The sequence below is a fragment of the Chrysochloris asiatica genome, unplaced genomic scaffold, assembly GCF_000296735.1.
Source record: "Chrysochloris asiatica unplaced genomic scaffold, ChrAsi1.0 scaffold00012, whole genome shotgun sequence".
Taxonomy (NCBI): Eukaryota; Metazoa; Chordata; class Mammalia; order Afrosoricida; family Chrysochloridae; genus Chrysochloris; species Chrysochloris asiatica.
In genome coordinates, this window is record NW_006408530.1 from 19,606,369 (window position 1) to 19,618,897 (window position 12,529).

General features: G+C 38.1%; 1 protein-coding gene across 1 annotated transcript in view; it reads right to left on the minus strand.

Annotated features, from left to right (window-relative positions):
* ARHGAP15 (Rho GTPase activating protein 15) overlaps positions 1–12,529 on the minus strand; it is a 1,003,601-nt gene that overhangs the window by 336,317 nt on the left and 654,755 nt on the right. Inside the window, exon 10 of the mRNA XM_006834567.1 lies at positions 3,985–4,062. Coding sequence (XP_006834630.1) covers positions 3,985–4,062 — 78 coding nt within the window. The remainder of the gene's footprint in view (positions 1–3,984; positions 4,063–12,529) is intronic.

Here is a 12,529-nt window from a genome sequence, read left to right on the forward strand (position 1 = left end):
GGTAGTGAGGTTGGCCCAGGATCGGACATTGTTTCGTTCTGCTGTGCATGGGGTCGCTATGAGTCGGTTCCGACTCGATGGCACCTGACAACAACATCAAGCCTCAGTTGGAGTCCTCATGTAGAGTTGTGGGATAAAGCACTGCACCGGAAGGTCAGTTTGAACCACAAGTTCAGCAGTTTACACTCACTAGCTGTGCCTTGAAAACCCTGTACAAGGTTGCTATGAGTCTGAACTGACTTGAAGGCATTTAACAACAACAACAATACGCCTCAGTTTCCTCATCTTTGAAATGGGAATACAAATAGTTTCTATTCTATGGGATGCAGTCCTGGTGTGGTGGGCTAATGCACTGGACACTGGACAGCAAGACACACAGTTCAAGCTCACCAGGTGCTCCTTGGAAATCCTATACAGGGTCACTATGGGTTAGAACCAACTAGACAGCACTTAACAACAACAACAACCACAATTCTATGGGAGGGTAGAAAATATTGAATTAAGTAATATAAATCAAACAGTTATTATTGTACCTTAAAAGTAATAAATGATGATAATCTTAGTTGCTTTTCCTTTTTGAGCAGGTAAAGACAATCCAGGACCATCAAGAAAGAAAAGTGATGAGGGAGGGGAGTGTGAGGTCCCTGCCCAGGAAGATGGCAGCAGCAGAGGTGGCAGTCAAAGCAGCAACATGGAGACAATGTACCTACTGGCTTCAAGCCCATGGCCAGACTAAAGCTTAATGCCTATGGGCAGGAGGCTGGCTTACAGAAAGTGCTTTTGGGCATTTAGAGACTGGTTAATGGATCTTTGTAACACTTGCCCAAGCTGACTGAGAGACCAAAGACAAGAGTGAAGAGTGCTGCAGTATGGTAGAGATGAGCCATTCCTGACTGCATCCTGAGTTGTGCTGATCCTGAATAATACCCTGTTCACTTCCTTAATAAACTCCATGTTGTTGTTAAGTGCTGCCGAGTCAGTTCCAATTCATAGTAATCCTTTACAGGGTTTCTGAGACTTTAAATCTTCAAGAAAGCAGAAAGCCTCATCTTTCACCCATGGAGCAGCTGGCAGGCCCAAACCGTGGACCTTGTGGTTTGCAGTCCTGTGCTTACCGTATGGCACTAGCATGCTGCCACTAAACCCTATACTGTTTCTGAGTTCTCTGTGGCCATTGCAAAGGATTATTGTACTCAGCAGAGAGCTAAGGATGCTGTGGGAGGGATAGTTGGTGTCGAAACAGGGTAAAGAAGGTTGTATGGAGAAGGCATGTCTGATCTCTACTTCATAGGAAATGGCCTTGGGTTGATTTTAAGTTTGATTCTCCTTCATCCTTGTGAAGGCAAAGGAAGTCAGACATGGCTCCCATGGTGCTTTTACACCTAGCACTCTACTTTTCAAGGAATTACTACCTTCATTGCCATTTTATCTCATTACACACATACACACACACAACCACATGCACAGAAGCAACGACACAAGCACACACATTCAGCCTCTGTATACAACCTTGATTCTCTTCCAGGTCAGTTATACTGTCAAGGCCTGGAGAATAAACGAAGGGGAAGATGTAATGTAAGCAATGAGTTTATGGGTTCAGTCCAGAAAATTCATTCAAAGGATAATCTGATTAACAAAATTTGAGAGGGGCTGGTGTATGCATTTCTTTTATCTAATTAAAAAAAAAAACAAACCTACACAACACAACTTGGGCAAAGTCACCAATATCAAAAATCCTAATGTAGTATAATTTGTGTTGAGTGTGTTCCGTTCTGACAGTGCTATAAACCAGGGAGACAGTTTACTGACAATCCTGTGCTTCCAGATACCAACTCAGGCCTCTGTCCAGCTTTACATTGTCAACTCTCATGGAAACATGAGCAGTTACATAGCCTCAGAGGATGCTCAAGTTTGAATTGGAAAAGACATGATGGAGATTTCATATTTTCATTGCAGACTTTTTCACTGCCTTTTTAAACTGCTGAGCATAATTTCTATACAGGCAGGAAATGCAACTAGTGTTTGTTTCTAGCATGGCTTCTGTTTTCAGATTTCTTTTTTGTAGAAGAAATGTGTTGCCCAGCTGTCTAGAATCCCAATCAGGATATGGTTTCAACACGCTCATATATTACAAGAATGATTTTAGCTGGTTATAAACAGGAATGAAAATGAGGCTGGGCTATTCTATCCAATGTTACCCGCAGAGAGGGGAGGGGACTCTGTTTCAATCAAAGGGAACTGATATGAATAAATGAGGTAAAGTTTAGTTTTGTGTTTTGCCCAGGAGGGAGGGTAAATGTTGAAAGACAAAGGCTTGCATTAGTGAATAAGCAGAGCTGTTGAGATTCTTAGTAATAGAGATTCTCAGATATAGATTCATGTGGTGACCAGGCAAATGTAATGAAGACAGGACTGAACATTTCAAACCAAAGTTCTGAAGAGTTTAATGCTTCCCAATATTAATACCTGAAAACATATACACACACATATTATTCAGCAATTACTGTTTTCAAAATCCTCATATGGAAACCCCAGGTCTAGTACTGAGTAATGGGTGAGGATACAAGGGTAATTAAAACCCTAGCTTTTTAGGTATGGACAGAATCATAGAAGAGACTGATGACTCAACTAGTATCCTATTTTTTTATTCTAAGACTTTCAAATTTTAATGTTTATAATTTTTGAGTGACAGGAAAATTACCATGTATTAGGTAAACACCATAAGTCTGACATGATCCTAAAGGAATGCCACGTATATCTCACTTAATTCTCACAGATGTTATTAATGCAATTCCCTTCTGGTTTGAGTGATGAGGAACAGGAATACAGAGAGGTTAAATGAGATTCCAAGGACACAAGGAGACTGAGCCTAGGTTCTATCCATTTGCTGATTCTAAAACCTATGAGCTATCTATAACACGAATTTAAGATTTTTAGCAAACATTGATGGTTCAAGGGTAGAATTCTTTCCTTCCATTCAAAGAGACCCAAGTTTGATCCCTCACTATTGCATCTCATGTGCAGCCACCACCCATGTGGCTTTGCAGGAAAAAGCACTGGGCCAAAAGGTCAGTTTGAACAGTAAGATCTGTGCTCCAAACTCAACAGCCGCTCCTCAGAACAGGGTTGCTATGAGTCAGAACTGACCCAATGGCACTTAACAACAACAACAACAATGATGCTGAAAGGAATTCTGGTGTCACACTGTAGAATAAACAGTGGACTGCTAACTACAAGGTGGGCAGTTCAAACCCTTCAGTTGCTCCTAGGAGACCCTATACAAGGTCACTATGAGTCAGAATCAACTCGATGGCACTTAACAACAATGATGCTGAAAAGGTTTAAGCAGAGCTTCCAGAGTAAGATGGATTAAGAAGAAAGACCTGGTGATGTCTTTTGAAAATCAGTCAATGGAAACTCTAGGGATCACAATGGCCTGATCTGTCACTAATTATAGACTTTTAAAAAAAAGATGGCTTTTTGTTCTGTTGTACATGGGGTCACCTTGAATCGAGGGTCAACTTGAAAAGCTAACAACTAAAGATGCTTACATCTTCTTGTTATTCTTCATTATTTCCATATTTCAAATTATTTCCTTTACCTAGTATATATTTTTGACATCTGTGACTTTGACACATTCCTAAATATTCCATCATTCAACTGTCAACTCATTTATCAACAAATATTAAGTGCCCACTGTATACCAGTAACATTTGTTGAAGCTGGACGCTTGCTCTTTCTTTGATTATTTTCTCATTTCCATGTTTAGTTTGTTATGTTCTATTCATTATGGATTTCACATAAACTATTAGTTCTTCACGCTATTCCATTCCTATCTAGGTAGATAGGATTTTAATTTCTTCAACTTTCTCATTTATTCTGTTAAAGCTTTTTATCATTATATTCACAGTACATACAGCACAGCTGAAACATTTTAGAGATGAAATAAATGGAAAAAATGACTGAAATGAAGAAATTATTTACCTTGATTGATGATAAATCTTAACTTCTGTATTGTGGCCAGATTGCCACTAACTCGATATATCCCATCAACATCTAGACCTGAAATAGAAAGGCATATTTTATATGAAACTATATCAGAACTAAGATTGTAAAAGAAAAAAATCTTAATGAATCTGAGAGGATGGCAGCAGCAAATGACCATAAAATATCTTTTTCTCAGAGAAAAACAAATAAGTTTCATCCTAAAGTCAGTAATTAAAAAATTATAATCCCAATAATCATGAAGGTCAGGGACAGGTAATCATCAATAAAGTTTAGTCTAGTTGAACCACAGAACAGCAGTGGGTAGTGTGATGGTTAATTTTACGGGTTTATTTTTCTAGACTGTGATGTTACTTGTTCGGTCAAACACTAGGCCGGGTGTTGCTATGAATGCATTTTCATATGTATTAGATGGAGTCCTGGTGTGGCACTGTAGGATAAGCTCTGGAATGCAAGGTAGGATTGAACCACAAGATCAGTGGTTCAAACTCACCAGTTCCTTCTTGGAAACATTTTATAGGGTCACTAGTAGTCAGAATTGACTCAATGACACTTAACAACAAAATAAAATAGTACTACTTGTGGTGAAATGAGATCCTATATGTGGAGCTTTGCTTTGGTTCTTTGGAGAAAAAAAACAAAACTTGACATATTTTTCCTTTGAGGAAAGTTCTTCTGAGGAGAGTTCCTGGTACAGTGCTATAGGATAAGTGCTGGACAGCTAACTGCACGGTTGGCTGTTCAAATCCACCAGCCACTCCTTGGAAACCCTATACAGAGTCTGTCGCTATGAGTAGGTATCAACTTGACAGTACTTAACAAGTACAATCCCTGAAAAGGGAGCCACTGGACTGCAAACCACAAGGTCAGTGGTTTGAGCCTAACAGCCTCTCCTCGAAAGAAGAGCTTTCTGTTCTTCTTTCTGAGACTTACAAACTCAGAAACCCTATACAGGGTCACTGAGTCAGAACCAACTCAAAGCCACTTAACAACAACAAACCCTGAGGAGTTAACTTTGTCCTAGTTTTCTATCTAACAGAGTTTGTTACTTTTGTCCTTTTGATGAACATTTACTGGGTATACTGTAAAAAGTATGGTTTGATATATTTTGCCTGGCACTAGGCTGCAGCCTGCCTATGATTTGTATGCATCTTCCAGGGATTGATCATTAGACTATACAAATGAAGTATCTGCCATGATACAGCATCTTGCCAAAAACTGTATACTATGCAAACAAAATGTGGCCTACCAGAGGGAATTGCTCAGTTACTGATGCTTCTGAGAGGGCCCTGCTTGAAACTGATGAGGAGGTTTCAGAGACTTTATGAAGCAGAAAAACAAGAAGCAGGAAGAAGCAGAAAAGAGACAAATAGGAGAGAAGAGAAAAGCAGAGAAAGAAAGGAGACCAGGAGTTTCTAAAGCATTGTGACACAGGTCAGGGACTAGAAGACATCTAGCAGCAAAGTTGGTGGCGGCAGAGCTGAAAGACACCCAGTGTCAGACACAAGGCAGACAGGCCCAGTGGGGCTCTGCATGCAGCGTATCTAGTGGCGACTGACAGCAGGGCCAAGAGAAGCTCACCCTTAAGGAGACTGAGTGAAGTCTGGCCTGAGGAGGTTTTGATGAGACCTGTCCTGAAGGACAGCAAGGTTGAAAGGAGCTGAGAGGACTCGCAAGACTGAATCATACCCTGCTACTTTCTTAATAGATCATTTAATTGTAAGTATGGTCTGTGAGTTCTGCAGTACAATGGATTATTAAACTCAAAAGAGAAGTAGAGAGTATCGTGGGAGGAAGGGATGGTATCAAAACTGGCAAAAAGTTTGGAGGGTAGCTCTAGGCTGAACCTGCTCATTATTCCCCAGAAGTTTGATGCTACTATGACAACTACTGTTACTACTGTTATACATACACCATATGTGGAAAACATCATTCAATCAGTTAGAGGCCTTAAGTACAAAATTGTGGTTTCCAGAGGAAGAAGGATTCCGACTCAAGACTGACTAGACATCCTCGTGGAATGCCCAGCCTGCTGCCTGACCTGAATTTGGACATGAGACTGCTAAAACTTCTACCTTGTTGTCTGACCTACAGAGTTTAGACTCATAAGCCCCACACTTGTGTCAGTCAATTCCTTAAAATAAAGCTCTCTTTTTTTATACATATCTTACAGGGTATATTTCTCTGGTGACCCCTGGGACAGTTTCATGAACTTATACAGTATAGTTAAGATTTGTTCCCAAGTAACTGCCAACAACTGAACTGGATTAATAAAAGGAACTATATCTATATATCTATATATATCTTGTTGTTAAGCGTCTCTGAGTCAGTGCAGACGCATAGTGACCCTGTATAGGGTTTCTGAGGAGTGGCTGGTAAGCTTGAACTGCCGACCCTGCAGTTCAAACCAACCTTGCAGTCCAGTGCATTAACCCACAGTGCTATACTAGGATATATATATATATATACACACACACATTTTTTGAACAATAAAATAAGCCAAGAGGTTTGTGAAATTATTTCTTTTTTCCTTCTTTTCTTTCCCTTATTCTATCTTGTCTCTCCTCTCTCTCCCCTTTCTTTTCACTGTCTTCCCTTCCATCTCTTATTTTTCTATTCTGTTTTGTGCCCAATTTGTCCTATGCCCACTAAAGCATAACATGAATTAACCTGGTTATTGGAAACTACAGGTTGAAAATTTTGTTTCAGATGTGTAACTAGCTTGAAAACCTGTAGGAGGGAAAATAATAAGAAATCCTTGACAAAATGGCAAAATTAGTTTCACATCACTTTATAATTTGTTATCTATAATTCAAAATTACTTATACTATTCCTGAGAGCAGACTTATACAATCGGCCGCAAATGTATTTAAAGCATCCAGTTATTTCCATAACCAAGATATTAAGAAGATAAGAAACAAGAAAATGAAAAGGGAACCACTGATTTGAACACTCCTGTTGCTTGGAAGAAATTCTAATAACATAGTTTTAATGCCATGAGTATATGTTCCTTTATGAGTATATCTTCATTGATGTGTACATGTTCTCAAGGACAGGGTGAGAGTACCAGCCATTGGAGAGGTCATTGTCTCAGCAGTTTCTCTAGGGAGATAGTATGGCACCAAGGTTAAACACTGCAGTTCACAATGCTATTAAATGAATTGGTAGGTGCTATTGTCTTGGTGTGGTGCTGTGGGTTAATGCGTCAGACTGCAAAGCCGTTTGAACTGCAAGGTTGGTGGTTCAAGCTCACCAGCTGCTCCTCAGAAACCCTAAACAGGGCCACTATGGGTCGGAATTGACTTGACAGCACTTAACAACGACAACAATTGTTATAGTACAACAGAATAGAGGCTTTACAAAATTTTTTTCCTGACATGAAATGACAGGAAAACTCCTTTATTTTTTTTTAACCTCTCCAAGTTTTACATATCTTATTATAGGAATAGTTCTACCATAGTCAACTTTAGGAATAATGCCACCACAGTCAACAGTTTGTTTTTTTTTTTTTTTTTTATCAACAGATTAGATTATGGCAGAATAGCAGTTAATAACATCAGTATTAATAATCTATATCAGAAAAAACCATTCACTCTGGGTTTTATTTTTTCACATAATAAACTATATAATAACTTGCGATGATATCCATTAACAGAATTGTTGTTAGGTGCTGTCGAGTTGGTTGCCACTCATAGTGACCTTATGCACAGCAGAATGACACACTGTCCTGTCATAAGCCATCCTCATAATCGTTGTTAAGCTTGAGCGCATTGCTGCTGCCACTGTGCCAACCCATCTCATTGGGGCTCTTTCACTGTTATTCATAAGATTTTCAATGGTAGCGTAGTGGTTACGAATCGGGCTGTGAACATTAAGGGCAGCAGTTTGAAACTACCAGCTGCTCCTTGGAAGAAATATACGGCTTTCTGCTCCCGTAAAGATTTACAGCCTCGGAAACCCTGTACAGGGTCACTATGAGTCGGAACCAACTCCACGGCACATCACAACAACAATAACAACCACCATTCAGAAGTAGTCTGCCTTTCCTTCCTAATTTGTCTTAGTCTGGAAGCTCAGCTGAAACCTGTCCACAAGCCAACATGGTACAACAAACTGACAAGACAAGTGGCAGTAACATAGAATAGCTATTGTCAAATGTATTAACAGGTGAGAGTTTTGCATCTAAAAGAATCTAATAATAAATCTCTGAGACTCTGCCACTTTGTGAGAACAAAGGATCTGCAAGGCAGGGTTTAAAACTAGACTCTTTAAAAACAAGAGGTGCAAGTATCAAAAACACACACATTTATAAAAATCAAAGGCTTTCTTTCTCCTTGATGAACAAAGTACTTCTGTTAATCTAAGGGTTGTTATTGTTGTTGTTAAGTGCCTTAGAATTGGTTCTAGTTTATTTTGAAGTACAATTTGCATTTGATATCACAAATGTGATGCACATCTTAATTAAGAATTTTCTAATATAGGATTACTGGTTTTAAGACTGCTCCAATTGGGCTTCATTGTATATCCATATACCAGTAATTTTTATAGATTTATTTATGAATCATATACTCACCATTTTCTTTATTTATTAATCATTAGGTAATGTTTGGTATCTATAAAATTTTGACTGGTGAAATTTTAATATAAATGTAATAGCTTTTAAAATATTTAAATTTATTTATTAAATTGTATGTGTTACATTTCAAAGTTTTCCTTTCAAAGAGTGTTCATTTTCTGAACATACACCATTAAGGAAAATATTTTGGAATTTTGCTATCAAAATTACTTTCAGTGTTCCAGCACCATGTATAGAAGAATGCACATTATGATAAATTTTGGATTTATGATGATAGTTTTGAATTTTGGAAGTAGTCAAAGGGAATTCAGAATCATGAAAAATGAATAATGGCCACTTGCCACCAAAAATAAGCAAACAAACTTTGACCAAGTGAAAATGGACTTGTTTTTCTTGTGTGGGTTATTGGTTTCTCTGAATGAATTTAATAAAAACATTTAAACAATATAAATATTAATGGAATATGTAGGTTTATATCTCTATTATTATTCAGTATCTTTGTTAGATAATTAGTTCAATTAGTTCTGTTTAAAAACTATCAAAGAAAAAATGTTAACTAACATCTATTACCAAAAAATGAGACATATTATCCTATTTCTTTTTTTAAACTAGTTTTTCTTTTGTTAGAAAGCTAGACCATTATCATAAATCAATAATGAATGAAATTATTTCGATTTCAAAGCATTTTATTGAGAAAGAAAACCTTACAGAAGTCTAACTTTAAGTTAATATGCATATGCTTGTATACAAGGCACAATATAGAAATTATTTCAGTTTTTGAAGCTGGAATTCTTACTTTTCTAAAATTATTTTATATGCTATTGAAATGCAGATGCTATCTAGACATCTAAACTGAATTTCAACTACTGAAAATTTTCAGTATCCCAAACTTCTCTTTTTCTCTTATAGAAAGTTCAAGTTACATAGTAAGAAATACTCTCCTTATCTTTCATACATTTTAGTAGAAATATGTTTCTAAATGTTTAGTAATCAAAAACATTTGAAAGTGAAGTATGGGTTGGATATATTGCATATGCATAATCAGGACATGCTATATACTGTTTAAACCAAGCAGCTTCATCCTAAATTAATAGCCCAACTTTCTTTTGGAGTAAAAGGAGGATGGGTTGGTGGTAGAGACAGGGAGGGTAATGTAGACCTCTGTCACCATAGCCACTGTGGCACCGAGTCACAGCAGACTTCCAGAAGGTAAGAGAGAATAAAGCAAAAATATTTTAGATGCAACTTGAATCTAACTTGACCCAACTTCCAAGCCTTTAGATTCAGATATATCAACACCACTATCGAATTGGGCTGTGAACCGCAAGGTCAGTGGTTTGAAACTACCAGCTGCTCTGCAAGAGAAAGATGAGGCTTTCTGCTCCTATAAAGATTTACAGCCTTAGAAACCCTGTTCAGGGTCGCTATGGGTCAGAGCCGACTCAACGGCACTTAACAACAATATCTTGTAAGTGAAAACGTTCCTGATGTTAGTGACGTCTGCATTGAGTAACTTATGCTCCCCTACCTACTATCATACTTTTTAAATTACATAAATGAGTGACAATGACAAAGTACATATTAAATAGGAGGATATCATATCATGTAAAATGATCTGGTACATATCAGTGAATGTTAGCAGTTATAAATTATATACGCATAGTCTTGAGGTTGATTCCTTTTCTCCTGCATGGCTTATAGAATGGCAAACCAAAAGTACTGGGAATATTACTCAAATTACAATTATTCACGTGCCATCCTCTTTTGCTCCCAGAACTTTGAAAATTGTGCCAAACCAAACCAATGTAAATTAGTGGATTTGGACATCCTTTTCATGACCACATTATCCTTGTTGGATTGGAAGCTACTTATTTTGGAAATATAATTAGACCTCTTAAGATTTTTAAATACGCAGTGTTTCAAGGCACCCATGTTGTGCTTTGGTGAAGTATGGAGAAAAATCACTTTGAGAGGCACCTCTTTTAAGAAAATAGCATGACTGTAAATGCTGACAGGAACTCTGCCTGATAGGCTAAAAATACTTTGGGATCATGATAAAACTAAGTCAATTTATGGTTGTTTTTTAAATGTTTTTTTCTTTATCAGACTGCATATATAACAGCAATGAAAAATTCTCTGAAGAATTCCACACTCGCTGAAATGTCATTTATTTGTTCATCTTCAACTGACCTTCTTGTATTTGGAAATAGTGTTTCTGATTGACAGAAATCACCGGGTATTGCAGTAGAGGGTTTTTAAAGTTTTTCCTTCTCCCTCTTCTTTTGAAGGCGCTTAGACTAGGATAGATACTCAATTAGACATTATTAGACCAAATGGTGGTCTAACCCCAGTGGAAAGAATGCAGCTGCCATGAGTAATTCCCACCATAAATCTTAGACACTTTCCAAAAAGAAATCTAGGAGACCAGTACTCTGTCCAGAGTTTATTGGCTTATCTGCCAAAGTTTGGGAAGTTTTTAACAATGCAAATGAGCCTGTTAAAAATAGTTTCAGAACTATTAGGCTTGCATTCTTGGTAGCCCAAACACTGAGCTAACCACGAAGGATGGGAAGTGTGAGCTTGGTTGAGAGGTGTGTCCCAAGAGCCTGCTTGTTTTTCTAACACATAACAAAATACGTCTGAACCTCTGGAGTCTGTAAATGTGGGCTGGGAATTTTGCAAAAACAGTCCCTCTCCTGAGATTTATGGTGCTTCCTAATTCCTATGAGGCCAAAGCTACCGCAACAAGAGTCATTCTCCTAGTGCTTTGGACTTCTGGCTTCTATCCCTGGCAAAAACTACTTAGTCCAGGAACACCCAGAATGCCCATTGAGTCTGCTGCACATTTCTTTCTCTGTCCTTCAGAAGGTCCTGTTTGGATTCAGAGCTAAATATGAGGGAAGATTTCTGTGCCATTCAGACCGATTCCTCTTCTAAATGGAAGTGAATGTTTCCAAGCTTCAACTGCCAACTTTTCTATTCACACACTTTAAATTTAATGTCTGAAAGTAGAGGATCAAAATGTAAAATGCTTCTAATTTAATCTCTACTGTCTCTCAATGGCTTGTATGTACACTGTAACTACATGCCAGATTTATTTAATTATTGCTAATTTCCTGTGAGCTGTCCATCCATGAAGAATAATCATTGTAGGAAATAATTGACACAATTGTTATTGTCAAACAAGAACTATTTTATTCTCTCTATTTTTTTATATAGTCATATATGGTGGTGGTGGTGAGTATGTGCCTGTGGAGTCGGTTCCAACTCATAGGTACCCTGAATTCTGAGGCTGTAAATCTTTATGGGAGCAGAAAGCCTCATCTTTCTCCCACAGAACAGCTGGGAGTTTCAAACTGCTGACATTGAGGTTAGCAGTCAGACTTGTAACCACTATGCTACCAAAGCTCCTAAATTCATATATATTCTCTATAAAATATACGTGCAATACGTTGCTGTTTTGTGTGCCATATTGTTGTTGTTGTTAAGTACTGTGGAGTCGGTTCAGATTCATAGTGATCCTGCACAGGGTTTCCGAGGCTGTAAATCTTTACAGGGGCAGAACGCCTCATCTTTCTCCCATGGAACCACTGGTAGTTTTGAACTGCTGACCTTGCGGTTGGCAGCCCAACTCGTAACCACTACGCTTCCAGAGCTTCTTGTTGTGTGCCATGGAGTTGATTCAACTCATAGCAATCCTGTATAGGGTTTCTGAGACTTTAAATATTTTGCAAGAGCAGGAAGCCAAATCTTTCTCTTGCAGAGTGGCCAGTGGACTTAAACCACTGACCTTGTGGCTCACAAACTAGAGTAGCCACTGAGCTTCCCAAATGCAATATATGTATACATAGATACTATGTAGTCTTGGTGGCATTATAGGATAAGAACTAGCATGTTAACTGCAAGGTTGGTGGTTCAAACCCACCAGCTGTTCTTCAGAAATCCTAT